The sequence below is a fragment of the Gymnoscopelus microlampas genome, assembly GCF_963454915.1.
Source record: "Gymnoscopelus microlampas genome assembly, chromosome: 16".
Classification (NCBI taxonomy): domain Eukaryota; kingdom Metazoa; phylum Chordata; class Actinopteri; order Myctophiformes; family Myctophidae; genus Gymnoscopelus; species Gymnoscopelus microlampas.
Genome location: NC_139953.1, coordinates 38,295,155 through 38,318,219, shown reverse-complemented (window position 1 = coordinate 38,318,219; position 23,065 = coordinate 38,295,155). Strand labels below are relative to the sequence as shown.

The following is a 23,065-nucleotide window of genomic DNA, read 5'->3' as shown; positions in this document are numbered from 1 at the left end:
CCCGGCCTGCTAATTATTTTACTTGATTTCAGGTTTTTATTCATGTCAACAATTCAGGTATAAAAGTTGTTTTTGTAGAGATTAGAAGAACATTTTTTAAGCGGAGCGGTGAGAAACTATATCGCTATGTTGGTGGTGTATATTAATTGTCATTAGCAGCAGTAGCCAGGTGCAATGTTTTCAGTAAAACCATGTTGTTGGAATGGCTCCCAGAGGATTAGCTTAATGTGTAACATTGTTTTCTCACTTAACAGTAAACAAGCCAACATACAGTATAAGTATACAGGGTATCTGCAAACGTCTAGTGACAATTTAAGGACTTTTAAGACCGTTTTAATACCTCTAAAATGAAAAATAAGCGTCAAAAGTAATCAACAAACTTGACTATACTTTATTTTGTCAAATATTACATAAGAAAGAGGTAAAAATGTTCAATTTATTTTTTACTGTGGAACGAGTCAAACAAAATAGAATGCTTCAACTCCTATAATTCCAAGTGCTTATCAGAGTGTGTGTGTGTGTGTGGGAGGGTCCTAGTTCAAATAATGATTATTATTATTATGGGGGTCACTGGGGTCCATACGTGAAGCACATGGTCGGTGCAACGCTTAACGTTTATTTTTTAAAAGTGCTTCTCTAAAAATCAGACAGATGCCAGGCCCGCACTAAAATCCCAGCTGTTAATTGGGTCCATTTAGGGTTTAATCTGCGTCAACCTCTGGCTGCACGCCGCGACGCCGCGGCGCCCATGGCTTCCAGCAAACACTCTGTGTGACATCACAGCGGTCAGGACAGCTCCACCTCTGTCTGAGGTAAACGGGTCAAACGTGAAGCAACGGCACAGATGGTTTTTACTCAAGCACACACACACACACACACACACACACACACACACACACACACACACAAGCAAACAGAACGCACACACGGTTGTATTACTATACTTGTGAACAGTGGTGTAAAGTAACTAAGTACATTTACTCAAGTAATGTACTTACTACTACTTAGGTATTTTTTACTTTACCGGAGTATTTCCAATTTTCTGTACTTTTACTTCTACTCCACTACATCTCAAGAGGAAAATATTGTACTTTTACTCCACTGCAATTATATGAAAACTTTAGTTACTAGTTACTTTGTAGATTTTGATTATTATTACAAAAACACACTAACCACTTCAGCCCTATATACATATATATATTTCGGCCATTTGAAAATAGCAGATCTACAAGCTCACAATACGTCACAATGCGACATATTGTGAGCTTGTAGATCTGCTTTTTTTAAATAATTTTTTTAAACATTTTGAACTTGTGAAATGGGACATTCTGCACAATGAGTACTTTTTCTTTTGGTACATTAAAACGTTTGCTCCCGTTTTAGGATTATTACGGTCATTCCCGGGTCGCGCGGCCCAATTATTAGTTACGTTAATGTTTGGGCTGGATGCTTTTCAGCAGTGATGGGTGGTGGGCTGGTCCGGACCAAATTGACAGGGCTGAATTTTGGTCCCAGTCCGGCCATGCCTGTCGGGCGGGAGGAGTAGCACGAAAGGCTCTAAGTCCTCCCGGTGGGGGCTCCTCACTGGCAGGTGAGTCACTAGGATCACAATAGCAGTGACGACACAGAAATGTATGTGGAGAGGAAATAATAACGACTAAATTGGGGGAAAAAAGGGGGTAAAAAGCAAAAAAAAAAGAAGAATGGCAATTTTATAAATGCCATTTCTTTGCATGCAGGTTGACACGCACACGTTCAAAATGACGTGGTGTTATCAGCACAAATAGCTTAGCTCAAACAACGTCAACATGAACTTCTCATGGTTGTAGGCGGTAACGACTCCACGCCGGGTTGTCACCACTGGTGTAAAGTAACTAAGTACATTTACTCAATACTGTACTTCAGTACACTTTTGAGAATTTTTTACTTTACTGGAGTATTTCCAATTTTCAGTACTTTTACTTCTACTCCACTACATCTCAGGGGCAAATATTGTACTTTTACTCCACTACAATTATTTGAAAACTTTAGTTACTATTTACTTTGTAGATTTTGAGTATTATCGCAAAAACATACATTAACCACTTCAGCCCTATATACATTTCGGCCATTTGAAAATATTCATACGATTTTTAGACATTTTATACATTTGAAAACTTTTGGTACTTAACCCATTGAGACCTGAAGCCGATTCTACATGTCTCCTAAATCTCAACAGTATTCTCAAAAAAGTATGTTTCTATATCAATGGTGCTCAACCTTTTCCGTGTCAAGGACCCCCAAAATTATATGTATTTGGCCGCGGACCACCCATCAAAATGTTTTGTTCCAGGGACCCCCCAGAAGCAACGATTTGAGTTAAAAATGTTCGCTTTAAAAATATATATATTGAAAGATTTGCACACATTTTCATGATTTTTCAAAAATAGCAGATCTACAAGCTCGAGTGCCGTGCTATGAGCTTGTAGATCTGCTATTTTTGAATAGCCCAAAGTGTAAAATAATGCTTTTTAGCTCAAATCTAAAAATGACACAGTTCCAGGTCTTAATGGGTTAAAGTACATTTTGATACCAATACTTTTGTACTTTTACTCAAGTAAATTTAGAATTACAGATCAAACACCACACCACAAACTCCACACCACACACCGCACATCAACAGGATGAAATGAACGTGACACATGCGCGCACACGTCCACCTGGTGACCGCGCTCTGCCGAGTCATGACGTCACGGCCGTGCCCGCCAGACGGAGCGTTTAGGGACTGACTGAAAGTCTGAAGGTCAACGACACACACACACACACACACAACGCTGTCTCGCTTATCACTCACTGACCGTTAAACAACTTTCCCACGTAGATAAGGGACAACATGACCTGAGATAAACTGCTGCCGCCCCGTGCACGTGCGTGTGTTTTGTGTGTAACATGGATGCTCAAATCTTTCACAGACGATTTTTGATGCACAAGTCAATGCTGGTGCTTAAAGTCCAATTTGCACATTTTTCTTGTGTCGTATCTCCAATTTGTAGATCGGCAATTTTTCATATAATTCTGGGTTTAACCTATTTAGACCTGAGGTCGATTTTAAAACTGTCTTCTAAATCCTAACCTTCTTTTTGTTTTATTTTTATTCAAAAAAAAAAAAAAAATCCTGTTGCTATATACATAGCAACATCTAAAATGACACAGATGCTTTCCCGGTTTTAAAGGTATAACTTCGTATAGGCTTTCCCGGTCTTAAAGGTAGGGTAAGTGATTTTCTTTGGTTAAAATAAGTGTTAAATAGCTCTATATTCTGATAGTACTCATTGCTATAGAGTGTTTGTTCAGTAAAAGGAGTCTCCTTGTCTCTCCAGCTCTTTATAAAACAGAAAATGCATTTTCGTTTCAGTTTCAGTTTCATTTCCAATTTTATCCAATCAGGATAGAGAACTCAATCAGGATATAGATTAAACAGGTGAGATTGGAAGTGATGACAATAAGAAATGAGCAGGCAAAATTGGAACTGGAACACTATAAAAAGGAAGCTTAAAAATAGGTACTTTCTCCTGATTGGCTGAGATTTTGACACCTACCGGAAAATGTATTTTCTGTTGATTAAAGAGCTGGGAGAGACGCGGAGACTCCTGTTACTGAACAAACACTCTATAGCAACGATTACTATCAGAATATAGTGCTTTAACCTTGTAACAAAATACTTTTTGTTTTAACCAAAAAATATCACTTACCCTACCTTTAATGGGTTAAGACATATGGTGTATCCTTATGAGAGAGAGAGAGACTCTGTGCACAAACACCAGAGCGAGCCACCAGACAGAAAAGCCACTGGACTAAAACCAAACCAAACTATAAGACAGCAAAACGAAACCTGACACATTGGAAAGAAACAGCAAAAGAAAAAGAAGCAGAGTGAATGCTATTTGGCCCTAAACAGAGAACACACAGCGGCAGAATACCTGAGCACAGTGACCAACTGAAACAAAACAAAGAAAAGCCTCGACCATGTGCAGACTCAGTGAACACAGTCTGGCGACCGAGAAAGGCCGCCATCAGGGACGTGCACAGATAGACTCTAGTCTAGGTGGTGCTAGAGCACCTGCCCTTTGCCCTCTTGACCAGAAGTGCCCTTTTTTTCCAGTCTTCAACAGGGGGTCCGGGACCCCTAGGGGGTCCTCAGAGTTACTACAGGGGGTCCGCCAAATCTTTATTTGATATGATTTTTCTTTTTACCATAACCACTCGAAACCTAGCATCCCTTTTCTGAGGAGAACTTTTGCCAAAAATAGCCGATCTACAAGCTCACAACGCCTCGTTGTGAGCTTGTAGATCGGCTATTTTTGGCAAAGAGGTATAGGTGTAGAGGGAAAAAAGAGCAGACCAAGTGAACAAAAAAAAGTATAATTTACTTGAGCACCTGCCCCTCAAAATGTCTGTGCACGCCACTGGCCGCCATAGGCAGACCTGGCTGGCCTGGAGAGAGAGAAAATAATAGAAAAACTGAGAGAGAGAGAGAGTCAGAGAGACAGAGATGAAAAGGAAGAAAAACAGAGAAACAGTGTGTTTGTGCATGTGTGTGCGTGCAGTGGCACACAGTTTGAGGTGAGGAGGGCACAATTCCCGTATCACATCTCCACGGCAACGCCAACTCTCTAAGGAGAAGACACTTGTAAAAAAACACAGGGTAAACTTCTCATCATCTATGATCCCCCGAGGGCCGTCTACAATCCCCCAGACTCTCATTATTCCCTCATCAGATCAGTGTCTGAGTGTCTGAGTCTGAGAGAGGGGGAGAGAGAGAGAGAGACAGAGAGAGAGAGAGAGAGAGAGAGAGAGAGAGAGAGAGAGAGAGAGAGAGAGAGAGAGAGAGAGAGAGAGAACAGAGAAGTGACAGGGAAACGGTTTGATGTGTGACCACATGAAACAAGAAGACGTTTCAAATTTCAAATTGGTGTTTCGTTACACCACGAATCCTAGAGTCCCTATTCTGGGGCAAACATTTGGCAAAAAAACACGTATGCAGTATGCACTAGATTTGATTTATACTAGATATACTAGATTTGTACTAGATGTCGTCGCTGTCGGGCAGAAACCTCTTATCTCTAACTTTTGGTGCTTTTTCCGTAATTAAAGGCCTACTTGATCATACTACAGCGTCACTCAAAAATCTGCTACTTTTGCTATTTTTGAATTTGAATCCTGAAGAGCACGTTTTTTTAATATATTTTTTTGGAGATATGAGATATTGTGAACATATTTCCACTCGAAAGAGACCATGTACTAGATTTATCCTAGACTAGACGATCTGCTATTTTCTTTGCTTAGCTTTTGTGCGACACTCACGTAGGATGAAGTAGGGCCTTCATTTATGAAAAGGTTTCTGCCTGCCAGCAATTATATACTAGATTTGGAGGGGGCGGGACACGACACTAGTATAGATCCCTGGGGAACTCCTATAGGGTTTAAGTGGTTAACATAAATAAACCTGTTAATAGCTTCATTTTTAGATCAGGTGTTTGTTTACACTCTTCTCTATAGTCATTAAAATGCCTGAGCAACTGAGTCAATGTTGGCTAAACGTCATGGCGTGGTTAATAAGTCCACTCACAGATCAATCTTAACTACAGGGGCTACAGTATTTTGCAACGGTAACATAAAAAAAAAGTAATGAAAAATAAATGAAGGCACAAAAGTGTTGGTGGAGTTTGGAGTTTCAAGTCTGTGCAACTTCATTTTCATACCGTGCTGGGAAAGCATCGGTGTCAGTTTAGATTTTAGCGTTGTCTATACAAAAAAATAGCCGATCTGCAAGCTCACAGCGCGTCACTTTGTGGCGCGCTGCAAGCTTGTAGATCTGCTGTTTTTCAAGAATCTTGACATTTTGTGCAACATTTTTAACTCAAATCTTTGCTCCCTGGAAGAAACTATTTTGAGATGGGGGTCCAAGGCAAAATACATATACATTTGGGTGGTCCTTGGCACGAAAAGGTTTGAGCACCACTGATATAGAAACATACGTTTTTCAGATGCTGTGGGATTTAGAAGAGTTTAAATAAAATTCGTCCTCAAGTCACTGGGTTAAAACAAATCACAGTTTGGAAAACGCTTTGGAAAACGGTCGGCAGTAATGTTAAGTACAGTATACAGTACAGTATAAGTACAGTACAAGTACAGGATGCCATGAGTCTTATGTCAATGACAACTAAACATGATGTCACACCACTGGTATGGTCCGACTCCTTTCATCAACCCATTAAGAACAGGAAACATAATTATGTTTCTATATCAGTGGTGCTCAAACATTTCATGTCAAGGGCCCCCAAAATGATATGTATTTGGCAGCGGACCTCCCACATCCCAGCAAAGATTTGAATTGTAAATGTTCACTTTAAATATATTCAAAGTTTTACACACATTTTCCAGATTTGTTGCATAAGTTGATCCCAGCCTATATAGCGAAAATAGACAAGATCTACAAGCTCACACGCGACACCACGCATTGTGAGCTTGGAGATCGGCTATTTTTGAACGGAGTCTTGAAAATAGGGGACGCCACGGTTAATGTGGTTAAGTGTATACAAATAGGAAATGTCATAGTGTGTGTGTGCGTGTGCGTGTGCGTGTGCGTGTGTGTGTGTGTGTGTGTGTGTGTCTGTCAGGTACGTCGGTACAAAGCATCCATCTGATGACCAGGCAGACTGAGGCTGACTATAAATCATGTCACCTCGGCTGGATTCTCAAACGGCAGCAGACAGAAACGCAAAGAGCAGCAGAAAAGGACAAAAAAAACAACAACAAAGAGATATAGTCGCTTTCGGGTAGGAAACCTTGCACGTCCAAAACCGCTACTTTTCAGGAAATGTAAAAAATAAATAAACGTGTTCCCAATGGATCCAATGTAGTTCTATTTAGTCACAAGCTCTTATTATAATACTTTTCATTGGGTCAATAATATTTATAAAACACATTGCAACATACGCGTTGCATACATATAATTTTCAGGGTCCTCGACATGAAAAAGATCGAGAACCACCAACATAGAAACATAGGTTTTTCAGACAACTGTTAGGATTTAGAAGACATTTTAGAATCGGCTTCAGGTCTTAATGGGTTAAAAAAATAAACATAAAAAGTTGAATTATGGAGATACAAGGTTTCTGCCCGACAGTAATGATATAGAATTCAACCTATTTAACACCTCCCCTCCTCCTACACCCACCAAGCGCTCCCATCTGCCATTCACATCACATGAGGCTTATGATCCTACTGTCGGGGAGAGAGAGATTATGTAGGGAGAGAGACACAGAGAGAGAGAGACACAGAGAGAGAGAGAGAGAGAGAGAGAGAGAGAGAGAGAGAGAGAGAGAGAGAGAGAGAGAGAGAGAGAGAGAGAGAGAGAAGAGAGAGAGAGAGAGAGAGAGAGAGAGAGAGAGAGAGAGATTGTGTGTGAGAAAAACTCAGTGTCAGAGGGGGGAGGATAGAGAGAGTATATGTATGTGTGAGAGAGAGACAAGAAGACAGACTGGGTGTGAGAGAGAAAGTGAGTGAGAGAGGAAAAGAGACAGCAGAGGGAGGGAGAGAGAAAGAAAGGAGGAGAGAGAGAGGGAGAGAGAGAGAGAGAGGGAGGGAGGGAGATAAGAGAGAAAGGAGGAGAGAGAGAGAGGAGAGATTGAGGGAGAGAGAGAGAGAGAGAGAGAGAGAGAGAGAGAGAGAGAGAGAGAGAGAGAGAGAGAGAGAGAGAGAGAGAGAGAGAGAGAGAGAGAGAGAGAGAGAGAGAGACTGTAGTGTTTCTAGGAAGTGGATTCATAGTGAATATGGTTGCTCCATACTGGACTGACAGAAATTGTAAATTGGTGCATTTATATCGCAACTTTTATCCAGAGCGGTTTACAATGTGCTTTACATTAACCCATTCACTCACACATTCACAAACTGACGGCAGAGGACACCATGCAATACACCAACCTGCTCATCAAGAGCAGTTAGTTAGGGGTTCAGTGTGTTGCTCAAGGACACTTAAAGCTCTGCGGGAGCCCGAGTTCGAACCGGAAACCTTCCGTTTTCCCGAAGCGGTTGTTGAAATCCGACCCATTAAATCCGGGGACGCATCTGCGTCATTTTAGATTTCTTTGGCTATTCAAAAATAGCAGCTATACAAGCTGATCTGCAATTTTTTGTCCAAATCTTTAAATATGTATAGATATATATATTTTTTTTAAAGCAGATATTTTTAACTCAAATCTTTGCTTCTGGGGGTCCCTGGAACAAAATATTTTGAGAAGGGGGTCTGCGGCCAAATACATACCTACATTTCTTTCCTAAATCCTAACAGTATGTTGCTACTGTATATCAGTGGTGCTCCAACTTTTTCATGTCAAGGACCCCCAAAATGATATGTATTTGGCCGCAGACCCCAATCTCAAAATATGTTGTTCCAGGGACCCCCAGAAGCACAGATTGGAGTTAAAAATATTTTTAAAAAAAACATTCAAAGATTTGCACACATTTTCCACGATAAAAAAACAAAAGCTGATCTGCAAGCTCATAACGCGGCACTCAGTGCTGCGCGCGCTATGAGCTTGTATATCTGCTATTTTTAAACAGCCAAAAAAAAATCTAAAATAAAAAATAAAAATAAAAAAAGGCGTCCGCCTACTTCACACAGATACGGGAAGTAAACCGGAGACGGTGAGTCTTGCTATTTTGGTCTTGGACTAAAGTCAATGGTATTTTTGCACTGGCTGTGTTTTTTTTATTGCTGTGCTGTGATTGGGGACAGAGATAGAGACCAACCCTGTTCTAGACAACTGTCCCCTCCGGCACCATGCCATGAAAACACTCTCAAGCACAAGTCGCTCTATAAGAGAGATATCAGAAAATCTGAAGCGGTTGATGAGCAGCATCTCCAGATGGGTGAATCACACACCTCTCAATGTAATCATATGCACACTCACTCTGACATCCTAAAGCGCAGTGGTATAAAGTAACTAAGTACAATTTTGAGGTATTTTTACTTTACTGGAGTATTTCCAATTTTCAATACTTTTACTCCACTACATCTCTGAGACAAATATTGTACTTTTACCAAAATAAATAAATCCCCCCCCCCCCCCCCCCCCCCGTTTTTCTGTAAATATAATTGTACTGCTCCTAGTATCGAAAAATTAGTGAAAATAGCAGATCTACAAGCTCACAACGCATCATCTGCTATTTTTACTAGTTTGGGTCCTGGGGAAGCATAAAATGTCTCTTTTGGGTCTCAGTGTAATCATATGCACACTCACTCGTCTGACATCCTAACACTGCCAAGCATACGCCGCTACTTGCTGTTCTGAGTACAGACTCTATACCACGCCTATACTAAGACGGGCAAAGTTTGTCGCCCCAAAACACAGACACGAAATGTAAAACATTATTTTAGGCAATAATCAAAAATCCAGTACAAAAATCACATTGGCCTTTGTGGAAAGAACCAGAGAAGGTGTTAACTTCTTGCTTCTTGACACAGAAACACATCATCCCTGGACCACTCTATTCTAGCTAGCTCAAAGTTAAACACACAGACACACACACACACACACACACACACACACACACACACACACACACACACACACACACACACACACACACACACACACACACACACACACACACACACACACACACACACACACACACACACACACACACACACACACACACACACATCAATACTATATACTGGCAGCAATAGTGTGCAGGTCTTCTTTTATGTTTCCTGCTTGTTTTGGACTTAGTTATATTATATAACTAAGTCCAAAACAAGTAGGGAACATAAAAGAAGACCTGCACACTATTGCTGCCAGTGTCAGCTGTAAGTGACACTCTCCAGCGCTTTAGTAAACAGCTTCAGTTTTACAGGGTTCCAGTTCCAATTTTGTCTTCTAATTATTTTGTGTCACCACTTCCAATTGCAATTCTGTATGATTTCTCCCTCCAGATTAGGTATCGTGACCTGAAAATTTATTTTCTGTTTACCAAATAGCTGGAGAGGCATATAGACCGTTGTTACTGGGCAAACACTCTGTAGCGATTTCAACAAAAAATATCCCATAACGCACCTTTAATTAATTTAGGCCACATTTTCAGCCCACAATTGCTCTTGGTCAGGACGAAGAGCAACAGTGTCTGAGTGACTCTCTTTTTGATGTTAGATGGCGATGGTTTTCATAGCAATGCCACTGTGATTACAGGCTATTGCCTATTGCACAGGTCGTATGTTTTCTTTCCTTTGACTGTACCGCCCTAGTACAAAGTCAAAGTGCAGTAACTACGCAAAGAATTAAACTGATGAAAAGGGCTTTTAAGTGTTTCAATTGGCCAGCCCAATGGGTTATCAACATAAAAGTGATATTGCACTAATTGTACATCTGTTCTCTAGTTAATTGTTTGGCTGATTTGACCTTTGAGACAAATAGAAGTTACTGCAACTTTAGTACTTCTCTTCCAATCTGCAACTTCACAGCTAAACTGCCCTCTATTCTATTCTAGCAAGCTGCCATCATGCGTCAGCGTGCACACACTCATGCATATGCATGAGCACGCCCACGCTCACGCCCACACAGTCTCTCCTTAATCAGCAGGTTAATCCTCTTGTACGCCGTGCGCCGGCGTGCGCGGGCCTCTGTGCTAAGCTCCAGTGCTGTCCCGTGTCCCATGTGTGTGCGCACGTCAACGTTGCCATGTCTGCTTATTATAAGTGACCGTGGGCTTGTTTGTGTCTGTAAAGTCGGCGCTTATAAATATTGGTAGTTGTGTTTTTTTTGGGCTTGTTTCTAAACTAAAGTGTAGTTGCTTATTTGGGTTTCCTAATGTTGTTTATACAACAGTGGTTCTTAAACATTTTCATCGCAAACATTTTCATCACAAGGACCCCCATATAGTAATTTTCCACAGACCCCCCCCCCCCATCTAAAAATATTTTGTATTACATTTTTTGAAAGTAACAGATCAACAAGCTCACAATGCGTCGCATAGCAACGTGCTGTGAGCTTGTAGATCGGCTATTTTCAAATAGCCATAGCCTAGTCGCTTCTTTTGAGCTTGTTTTCATAGACTTTCTTTGCTTATTTCTCCTGCAAAACCTGGCTACACTCGTGCATGTCTGTACCGTGCATGTGCTGTGACGAAATCGGCATTGGCAATTGAGCAACCGATGTGTCAACCGAAAAAGAAATGGACATTTACTTGGTGACCCTTACACACAGGTCCACGGCCCATTGTGGGTGTGTTTGGGAAACAATGCTGTAGAATCCTGAATCCCACTTTTATTTTTCGTCCTCAACCTCAACTTACTAAACATGCATGTACAACAGAAGCACACAGAGGGTTAAGACTACAGGTGACAGACACGGTCAGAGAGAGATGGATGAACTGCCAGGGTCGCCTCGTCCTTAACCCATTGAGACCTGAAGCCGATTCTACATGTCTCCTAAATCTCAACAGTATTCTGAAAAACGTATGTTTCTATATCAGTGGTGCTCGATCTTTTTCATGTCAAGGACCCCCAAAATTATATGTATTTGGCCGCGGACCCCCATCAAAATATGTTGTTCCAGGGACCCTCCAGAAGCAAAGATTTGAGTTAAAAATGTTCGCTTTAAAAATATATATATTCAAAGATTTGCACAAATTTTCACGATTTTTCAAAAATAGCAGATCTACAAGCTCGTAGCGCGGCACTCGGTGCCGCGCTATGAGCTTGTATATCTGCTATTTTTGAATAGCCCCAAGTGTAAAATAATGCTTTTTTTTTAGCTCAAATCTAAAAATGACACAGTTCCTTTGACTGCCAGAATTATTTCAGATTTTTTGCAGTCTTCTGCCAGAGATTTTTCATTGGAAAAAAAAAGTACTCAGGAGCCGAGATACAAAATTTTAAAGTTTTAAGTTAACAAGGAAGTGGATGAGAGTAAAGATCTTCGAAAATTCATATCTCCTTGGTCTTTGGGTAAAAAAAAAAAAAAAAAATGTTTTTTGGAAAAAAAAATTTTTGGCTAAAATCGAGTTATCTCGATCTTGGCAGGCAAGTGATGAAACGGTAATATCGAGTTAACTCGATCTAGGCAGTCAATGTGTTAAAGGGTTAAGAAATTCTGGGAGTCAGGCTCCCGGGAACTGGTGGCGAGCAAGATGACACTGTGGGAGCCAACCCATGACAAAGCAATCGTAGAAGACCTACGTAGACACACTGCGGCGGGACAGCAGAGCTGACAACACTGCAGACAGAGCTCGAGACCCAGTGACGTAGTCCCGAGTTGGTGTCGGCTAGTCTGCACTCTCGCATGGCAGGAGTGGAGAGGACCACTCCCACAAGACTAACACTCCTCCCATTCATCTAGCATGTGAAGGTGATGCAACAGAGGAACACGTTAATCTCACGCCAAGTCCTACACGCCGTATAATCCACACCCAATGGGGATTAGCAACATGGACATGAACCAGGTAAACCAGGGCAAGCATGCATTACCTTTGCATCACGCATGCATTGCCTCTGAAATGCATGCGCGATGCATTGGCTAGTTTTTGCTACATTTGACTGACGCTGTGGTAGGGCATTCATTTTACGGAAAAACGGAAAACGTTGAAATATGGAGATACGAGGTTTCTGCCCGACAACGACAATATTTGTTGTAGGGATAATGTTTCACTAGCAGTCATAAAACGGAGGACTTCTCCTGTGTCTCTGAAACGCTGCTGAAGTGAAATGTTTACTGTCGGTGATGTCGTTTTACAGTACTTCCTGGTTTTGAGCAACTGTGGCATTGTTCTTGTTCACGTCATTTATGGCAAAACACAGTGATTTTATCTGTATGAGTCAGGTTTATGGAATGGCAGCCATAGACAATGTGGACATATACTAGGCTGGTTCTTGCCTGCCAAAATGCATCGTGGGAATTATTCTAATTGTACTGTAAAAAAAATGTTAGTTCCTATAGACTATGATAACCATCAGCATCAATAAACTGAAATGCACATAAAAAGAGCACAGCGTTGATTTAAGTCAACTGCTTTTTATTGCTGGGAAGGAGAAATACATTTTGACCTGTCACTTTTCTCTCCACCATTACAAATACAAAGTGCCCTATTTAGACCATCTATGGCGCGCGTCGTCAATTGCATCAGGGGTATGTTCCCTCCAATTTTGCTAGTTAGTCGGTGCCTCTCTGGGCGCTAAAGGTCGGCAAAAGGCGCTAAAGGGTTGTATTTAGAGTCTGATTTAGTCATGGGTGTGTTTTGGGCATTAATTGAACCAATCAGAGAGTCGGCTCCCATTACCTTTAAGAAGCAGGTGCGCCTTCATCGTAGCGCACTGTTAATTAAACGACACATTTAGCAAATTGGAAGAGACGCAAACTGCTGAGGAAAATTGCATTCCACCATCTATAGGAGTAGCATTAATAATGTGATAAAGTGATGTCAGGAGCCTGTCTCATGTCCAAGAGACATCTCTGATAACTTGACATTTCAACTCAATGCTCAGTTATTTTTAAACTGAATATTGAAGCATGATAGAGACACAGCGGGAACACGCGCCGTCCTCGGAGCCCCATGTGGATATTGATGATGACCTTACTGTAGCTACAGAGACTGCCAGGAGGCAATTCACCACATTTTAACATGATGAGAGGTATTTGAACACACATTATATCAGCAATAAAATAGGCAGGCTACTTACGGAAATACACTTTTCAGACAATCAGTGGCAACTTTCAATTTTTATTATTAATAGGATTAAGGAAGAATTAAGTGCTTGAATAATAGTCACTTCAATTGTTGTGAGTGTGGTATTGAAATTGGATGGATTTTGATTGCAATCAGTGTGCGTACATTGTAAATCACCCAGGCACATCTTATTAACAATAATGTGCTGTTTAATAGTAAGGAAATATCCGCACTGACAGTGCACAAGAAAGTAAGACCAACTAAATGCTGGTCTTAGCGCAAAGTCTGTGTTTAAGATAGCAGTGCGACCTGACTGGACCTGACTCCTCCAGACCACACCTCATTTTAAGACCTACACGCCCATGGGTGCTAAATAGGCGCAAGATCATTTGGTATTTTGGCAGTACGTGGGCGCCAGGCATAAAAATTACAACTGCGACGGTTGAAAGATAGCAGTGATGATTGCACTGCCATGGCAGAAGATAGGGCCCAAAGAGTTCTATGTTGATTTGGAATTGCTTTTCATCTTATATGATCCACTTACAGAAAAAGGACAGCAATAATTACAATAAACACTATAATTGCAGGTGTGCCCTGAATATAAACTTGCTTATCAGGGGTTGTATACTAGTGCCTGGTCCAAAAGTACAGGACAACACCAGAGGTGTAAAGTAACTAAGTACATTTACTCAAGTACTGTACTTTTACAATTTTGAGGTACTTTTACTTTACTGGAGTACTTCCAATTTTCAGTACTTTTACTTCTACTCCACTACATCACAGAGACAAATATTGTACTTTTACTCCACTACAATTCTTTGAAAACTTTTGTTACAAGTTACTTTGCAGATATAAATTATTATATTATAGAACATACTTTAACCACTTTAGGCCTATTTTATACATAGGCTATTTTCATCATTTTAGTACTTTTACTTTTGGTACTATATTTTGATGCCAATACTTTTGTACTTTTACTCAAGTAACATTTTGAACACGGGTCTTTTACTTGTAACAAGAGTATTTTCATATTGTGGCATTGCTACTTTTACTTAAAAAATAGTAAAATATCCGAATACTTTTTCCACCCCTGGACAACACAGACGCTACAGAGTCACATGTTCAGGGGTTCAAGTAGTGTGGTGTGTCAGCGTCCCTGCGTGCCAACATGAGATGAGCTCTAATTCAATTATAGAACTATGATGCCACTTGCTCGTAACACGAGTCCCTTAGCTTAGGTAACATGACAAAACCACAGCAGCACGAGAGGAAGGCTCACCAGAACCCAGTCCAGCCAGAGTTTTTTGTTTCCGGTACCAGTCTCAGCAAAACAGTGTTAAATGAGTTCCATTTTAAATAATCTGGAAGAATAATTTCCTAATAAAATATGCAGGTTTTACAAGGACCCATAACTTTCTAAGTATGTTTTTTTTCTCATGCCAGGAGATATGATCTAAAATACACCTGATACCAGCATAAAGTAAATAAAACAAAACAAAAACAAACAATTCTTCCTCTTGTGGAATTAAAACTTGGTAGTTTAACCCATTACGACCGGGAACGCAGCCCGTGTCGTGTGTCATTTTTTGATTTCTTTGGCTATTCAAAAATAGCAGATATACAAGCTCATGCCGCGCTATGAGCTTGTAGATCTGCTATTTTTTGAAAAATCTTGAAAGTGTGTGCAAATCTTTGAATATATATATTTTAAAAGTGAACATTTGTAACTGAAATCTTTGCTTCCAAAAGTGTGTCATTTTTAGATGCCAAAGACATCTAAAAATGACACACAGATGCGTTCCCGGTCTTAATGGGTTACACAAAACCAAGTAAAACCAACTAGGGGCGGCCATAGCTGAATGGTTAGTGAGCCTGCCTAGGGAGCCAGAGGCCCTGGTTGCCCCAGGTTTGATTCCAGGCCAGGTCAGCATGCGTCGATGAAATGAAATTTGTCCCTGAGCAAGACTCTTAACCCCTAATTGCTCACAGGTTCTCATTGGAAACAAGACCGCAAGGACTTTCATGAACGACCTGTTAAAAGGAATTATCCTTATCCTTAAGTATACAGCTTACTTTTGTGCACATTTTGGAAAACAGTTTGTGTTCATTGAAGTCACGCGTGACATTCTATTACATAAACCATTTAATCGTTAAGATCTCATTTCTTTCACGCCTCCTGGTTTGTGAATGACAGGCTTTGGAGTGAGAATCCAGTTTGTGGCGGTGTCATAATGGAGGGCAGCGTTTTTCTCTGGCGGCGTGTCTTCAGATTGTTGTTCGTGTGTCACAGAACGACACATTGCCCTTTTCTGCTGCGCCGGCCCTAATTAAAAATGGCTGCATGGTAAACAGTTAGCTAACGGCTAAAGTTACCATGGGATAACCGTGCTTTAGAAACTATTTGGGCTGTGCTGTCCAAGGGCCTGTCACAATTATTACATAATCGTCCAATCGCAATTATTTGAGATAGTCGCAATTATTTTTGCGTAATCGTCATAATCGTTTCCATGTTGAAAGATTTTCACACATTTTCAAATATTAAAAATGGCAGAAATAGCTGCTCTACAAGCTTACAACGCGTCGTAAGCTTGTAGAGCAGCTATTTCTGCAATTTTTTACATGAATAAAAATGACTTAACACGTCAATAATTTCTTTTTATATTTCAGTTATTTGTCATATCTGGCCTGTGCAATCTTTGATCACGAAGCCTAAAAGGCTTCATATGTTCCAATGTTCAATGTTCAAACACACAATTAAATAGTTGATCGCAATTATTTGAATGACAATTAATCGTCAACTTAAATGTGTAATCTATTCGTGACAGCCCTAGTAGCAGCGTGGCTTTGAAACTGATTCCTCAACCTCATTAAATGTCATCGCTCCTCTCTCAGTGCAGAGAAGCAGGAGATAAATGAAGGTACCTAAAGTAGGTTCACCTTTTTACTGAAGGCCGATTTAGAATGGGTTGCGCACCGAAAATAGGAGATCTAGAAAATCACAACTAGGGTAAATTAGGCGTAAACTTGATCACAATTAAAACCGTATCCGACATTCTTATCCAGACCGACTTGAGAAGTGCGAGATCGGAATAAGCAGAGTGAGTAAGCATGAACTCTAGTCAACAACAACACAACTACAAAACCAAAGCATGAGAACAACTGACTAACACGGAATATCTGCATTGTAACCTAGTGTCTATTGAACAAAAAGTTGACAAGAAGGGACACAAGTCAAGTGCTGAGGGGGTGAGGTGGAGTCTGAAGAGGTGAGTTTTCAGACTATGGCAGAAAATTGGGAGTGAGTCTGCAGTTCTGACTGCAATGGGGAGTTTGTTCCACAGTTTGGGAGCCAGAAGGGAGAAGAGTCTCGGACGTGTGGAGCTTTGTCCAGAGTGTTTTAGCACAGTGGTTCTCAACCTGTGGGTCAGGACCCCCAGGGAGGTCCCCACATGATTTTGGAGGGGTCCCCGGGTGACAGTGAAGTGACAATTTAATGACTTTTAAGACTTTTTTAATACCTCAAAAAGACCATTACTGCATCACAATTGATCAACAAACTATACTATAAAAGCTGGTCAAACATTGGCTAAAATGTCAAATAGTATAAGAAAGAGGCAAACAAATTGAAAATAGACTATCTAGTGAGCTTGTAGATAGGCTATTTTCACAATATTTAGCTGTGGAACAGAGTCAAACCAAATGTAATGCCTCCAAGTGCTTATAAGGGTGGGGGGTCCTCAGTTCAAATATGATTATTTTGGGGGGTCCCCAGTTCAAATATGATTATTTTGGGGGTCTCGCGGCCTGAAAAGGTTCAGAACCACTGTTTTAGCAAAGGCTCTGACAGCATTCCTGTGTACGCTGATGTAAGTGATCGAGAAGGCTATGTCAGATTTGGATCACGTCCAAATGCCATGCCTTGGATTGCCTTGTAGGCCAGCATCAGTGTCTTCTTACTAGTGTGTAATTATCCGTGCCTCATCCTTACCTGTAGTGCACGTGTGTGACCGTGGGAGGCCTGTAGCCGAAGATCCAGGTCTGAATGTCCATGGGCCGTGCTTTGGGGTACGCTATGGTCACATCCACCACCCACTGAAGGCCTTTACACTTGCTACCTGTCATTGGCAGGAAAAACAGAAGCAGAGAAAGAGTTAGGTTAACCAATTTCAACCCGGTGTACTTATGTCAATATAGGCGAACATAAAAAAAAATAAAAGTTGATGTAAGCTGTGTGGTGTGCAGTGTCAGCTCTGAGTTCACTCACACACACACTTTGATATAAAATAATGGAAGATAGTTTTTTTCTTTTTTTTTGCACGAGGGACAATGATTAATTAGGAATCTCCAGCCTTTCGCCTCATCCATTAAGCTGCCTCCATGCTGTTTAATAAAGCCTGCAGGATTCATGTCACATTTTGTGGTGTGTGTGTGTGTGTGTGTGTGTAGGTGTGTGTGTGTGTGTGTGTGTGTGTACACACTTGTGAGGGCCAAGTATAGTAAAATATAATAGAAGAGAAATAGACATCGCAAGGAAGATTTTCCTGGTCCTTACAAGAGAAATTGTTGTTTTATGGTGAAAAAAAAAAGTTTTACAGTCAGGTTTATTAGTAAAAGATCCAGGCGACTCATTGTGAGCTTGTAGGTCTGTAATTTTTGGCTTTGGTATTAGAAAAAAAACGTTTTTCTTGCTAACTCCCGTAACTCACTGAAGGAAGGTTTTCAAGACAAAGGGCACTAACCCACATAAACCTGAGCAGCATCCAGTCTCACCCACAGGTGAAAGTCCTGTTTATCTTAGGGGTGTGGCCGTCTAGACTAGAGCACTGCTGGCTCTTAGACAGTTTTGGGTTGCAAGACACATTGAGTCGCAGAGTAAATATAACTTTTTCCTACTTTTTTTAGGGCGGTGTAACCGCCCCCTATAAGTGAGTTTTGGACACTGACCAATCCTGCACCGTGATTGGCCAATAGTCTACAACGCAGTCTACACCCCTAACCCTTCCACAGTCAATGTAAATCTATACTTTTGCAAAGTCAGCCAATCACATTACAGCTAGTGTCATCACCACTAGCTGTAATGTGATTGGCTGACTGAAAAAAGTCATTTGTCCTTTTTTTTAAGTGAGTCATGTTGTGATGACCACACACCGCCCACTTCACACTGGGTGTGATTTTTGGGGCGGTGTAGCCGCCCCCTATAAGTGAGTTTTGGACACCGACCAAAAAAATTGTGTACCCCCTAACCCTTCCATTGTTAATGCAAATCGATACTTTTTTCATATCAGCCAATCACATTACAGCTAGTGTCATCACCACTAACTGTAATGTGATTGGCTGACTTTGCAAATTCAGGACTGTGATTGGCTAGAGAAACACATGACACATGTGCAGCCCTATGAATAGCAGTATGGACTTTAAAAAAAGTCATTTATCCTTTTTTTAAAGTGAGTCATGTTGTGATGACCACACACCGCCCACTTCACACTGGGTGTGATTTTTTAAATATAATAAAAAAAATAAAAAAAACAGAACATTTTAAAAACAAAAAACAAATGTTCTAATAATAAAATAAACACATAAATCAAATTTCTCTTTTGGATCTGGAGCTAAAACGCTTGCAAACCACTGGTCTAGAGAGCAACGGTTCTCAACGTCCGGTCTGGGGACCACCAGGGGTCCAAAAAGAACCCTTGCAGGTCTGTAAATGTTGAGTTTAATGTAGCAGTGTTTTAGGGTGTGTCCGTCTATAGTCTAGACGGTCAGAGTTATGGTGGTGTGGGTGTGTGCAGAGTGCAGACACCTTGTACAGGCATCTAATCCCTGGAATGAGGAAGCAAGAATGGTTTTACAACTGATATCTGCATAACAGTATTGATAAGGAATTATCTAATGGCTCCAGTCCAGACCTACATACTCCAATGTGGATCTGGAGACTTCATGTGGGCCAGCCTGCGACGTCAGTCATCTTATCGTACACTTGTTGAGTATGGAAACCTCATATGTCCAAAACCTGTTACTTTTCAGGATTCAAATTGAAAAATATCAAAAAGTGGCAGATCTACAAGCTAAAAAAAAACCCCCACAAAAAGTTAGAATATGGAGATAAGAGGTTTCTGCCCGACTAATCATTTTTACTCATACAGTACGTCATTGCTACATATCGGTTTCTGCCCGATCAGAGCCCCATTGACTTCCATTCTAAAATGAGAGTTAAATATCTATTTATCTATTTATATTATGTGTAAAAAAAAAGTAGTGGAGGTACTTCTGAAGCGTACTGGCAATGCGTACAACAGTGGTTCTCAAATTTGGGTCCGGGGACCCCCGGGCGTCCTTGGGGGAGATCCAGGGGGGTCCCCAGCTAAATGACAGATAGTTAGGAACCAAACTGACTAAATTGAGGAAGTTCAGGCTAACGGCACAGCCCCCATCTCAAGGTTTTTATAGTTCTGCATTTTTTTTCCTGCATTTTTTTAAATTCAAATTTCCTTTTGACTTTTCAATTTCAGCTTTTAGTTTTAATTCGCTTTGCGGATTTGCTAGTTCAGTTTAGTTTTTCTTTGCAGATCTACAAGCTCACAACGCGTAGATCTACAATTATTTTTCAATCTTTGAATATTTTTGACAAAGACTGAAACTGAGGGCATCTTCTCTATGATTTTTGTTAGTTTTAAGGAGCCCGGACCGCTGGCGTAGCAGTCCGGGCACCTAGGCTGTGATGTAGCCTGACAGCGTGTTGCAGGTTCGAGTCTCTCTCTCCCCATTTCCCTGTCAGCCTACTGTCCTATCCATAATAAAGGCATAAAAAGCCCTAAGAAAACAAAAAAAAAAACAGTTTGAGTTAGTTACGTTTTTTGTGTAAAGCCTCGTTTTTGGTTTATTTTTATTTCCACTTCCCTCCAACTCTAGTTGTTAAGTTATTTTGTTACTTTTATTTAACTATAGTAACCCAGGTCCCTGCGAGGCAGGGGGGTAATGGGATACCTCTGCGCTGAAAGGCGAAGCCATCGTCTCTGCTCTCCCCTGCAAAGCGTCCCTGCCCACAGAACCAGGCCCCGTGCCAAAAAGTGTCACCACACAGGCTCCCCGTGCAGTGACACAATACTGGAGCAAATGTTTAAAAAACCCACACAGGAGAGAGAGAGAGAGAGAGGGAGAGCGAGAGAGAGAGAGAGAGGAGCCGTGCCCTTTTAGTAAACACTAACAGAGGAGGAAGGAACACACGCTGGCAGATGTCTGGGCGCGCCATCAGGCCACCGTGTGGGCCAATCACGCGGCCAGGAAGGTCACCACCGTATTTCCCTCCCCATCATCCTCCTGAAGGGCGGGGTGGGGGGGGGTAGGGAGATCTCTGATTGGTTGTTATAAAGGAAGGAGATAAGGGGGCTGCTAGCCGTAGCTACTCTCGGACGCAGCTCCTTTACCTTTGGACCGCCAGGGAGTTTTTTTAAGGAGCGGGCGTGAAGGAGCTGCAGCCGTGAAACGCTGCTGCTGCTGCACGCCTTGAAGACTGTATGTTACCGTCAGTGGTGGTGGGACAGTAACCAAGTACATTTTGTTGGGCAGAAACCTCTTATCTCCACATTCTAACTTTGTGTTTTTTCGGTAAATTAACGCCCGACTTGATCATACTACAGCGTCACACAAAAGCATAAAAAAGAAGCAGATCTGATCAGCTTTGAATTTGAATCCTGAAAAGTAACTGATTTGGACATAATGAGGTTTCCACCCCGACATAGACGATTTACTTGAGTACTGTACTTTTTAGCGGCGCTAGCCGCTCTATACCTTTAGGTATAGAGCGGATATTAGCCCTCTATACCTGGCTTTTGCGTCAACGTTCTGATTGGTCAGGCTCGCCAAGGTTCTGATTGGTCAGGTCCGTCAACGTTCTGATTGGTCAGGCTCGCCAAGGTTCTGATTGGTCAGGTCCGTCAACGTTCTGATTGGTCAGGTCCGTCAACGTTCTGATTGGTCACTATTCATGACATAGTGATGTCATGAATAGTAACATAGTGATGTCATGAATAGTGACCAATCAGAACGTTGACGGACCTGACCAATCAGAACGTTGACGGACCTGACCAATCAGAACCTTGGCGAGCCTGACCAATCAGAACGTTGACGCAAAAGCCAGGTATAGAGGGCTAATATCCGCTCTATACCTAAAGGTATAGAGCCTAAAGGTATAGAGCGCGAAGTTTGTATATCTGCTACAAAAAGCTACGAAGATAGAAGCTGATAGAGTGGGTACCTAAAGTTTATTTTTTAGGTACCCACTCTATCAGCTATGACAGATCAGTTTTTGCCACTTACCTTGGAATGCATTTGGTGATTCGCTTCCAATGGCACTATTTAGTGCCACTGGAAGCCTTTTAATATTGTTTCTCTAGTAGAAACACATATCTATGACAAAATATATCAAAGGCGCCGCTACCTTCACACAGGTGTGATTTTTTTTTACCCCATGACTTTCACTACGCTACGTTTCAAATAGAAATGTATACTTTTTACCCTCCATTTCCTGGAAGGGAATCTTGGGACCCAATTTAAACTGTCTCTGTGTCTGTCTCTGTGTCTGTCTCTGTGTCTGTCTCTGTGTCCGTCTCTGTATGAGTCAGCATACAGGACTACTGTATACCGACTCACACAGAGACAATAGACAATATCTCGATATTGCAACGATAGCGTAAATGATCATTTATTATGTTGAAAAAAAGAAAAAAGAAAACATACAAGCTCACAAAACATCTCATATCACGATATGGATATAATATTGCCCAGCCCTAAGTCAGCATGACTTGTAAACCTCTGTAAAGCATCAGCCAGGGTCAGAGAGAGAGAGAGAGAGAGAGAGAGAGAGAGAGAGAGAGAGAGAGAGAGAGTCCTGTGCTTTTGATCAGCCAGCAACACGCAGGCACATGCAAATGCATGCATGCATCTATGCACACCGACAAACAGCAGAGGACAGCCGGGGACATTGCGGTCTTTCGGTCCCTCCTCCCCACTTTAATGTTATTATCTACATTCAAAGGGAAGGTCAAGTCCTACGGCACTGACCGACCGCCAGTGGTGGAAAAAGTACACAATTGCTTTACTTAAGTAAAAGCATCAATACTGCAATGTAGAAATACTCCATTACAAGTGAAAGTCCGGAATTCAAAATTTACTTGAGTAAAAGTGCAAAAGTATTGGCATAAAAATGTACTTAAAAGTACCAAAAGTAAAAGTACTCATTATGCAGAATGTCCCATTTCAAGTTTTCAAATGTCTAAAAATCTTTTGAAAATAGCCGATCTACAAGCTCACAATGCGTTGCATCGCGACACATTGTGAGCTTGTAGATCTGCTATTTTCA

The 23,065-nt window shown here is 41.3% G+C and overlaps 1 protein-coding gene across 1 annotated transcript in view; it reads right to left on the bottom strand.

Moving 5' to 3' along the window:
* The window catches only part of lpgat1 (lysophosphatidylglycerol acyltransferase 1), a 104,319-nt gene that overhangs the window by 14,160 nt on the left and 67,094 nt on the right, over window positions 1–23,065 (bottom strand). Inside the window, exon 6 of the mRNA XM_084083398.1 lies at window positions 17,696–17,822. Coding sequence (XP_083939524.1) covers window positions 17,696–17,822 — 127 coding nt within the window. The remainder of the gene's footprint in view (window positions 1–17,695; window positions 17,823–23,065) is intronic.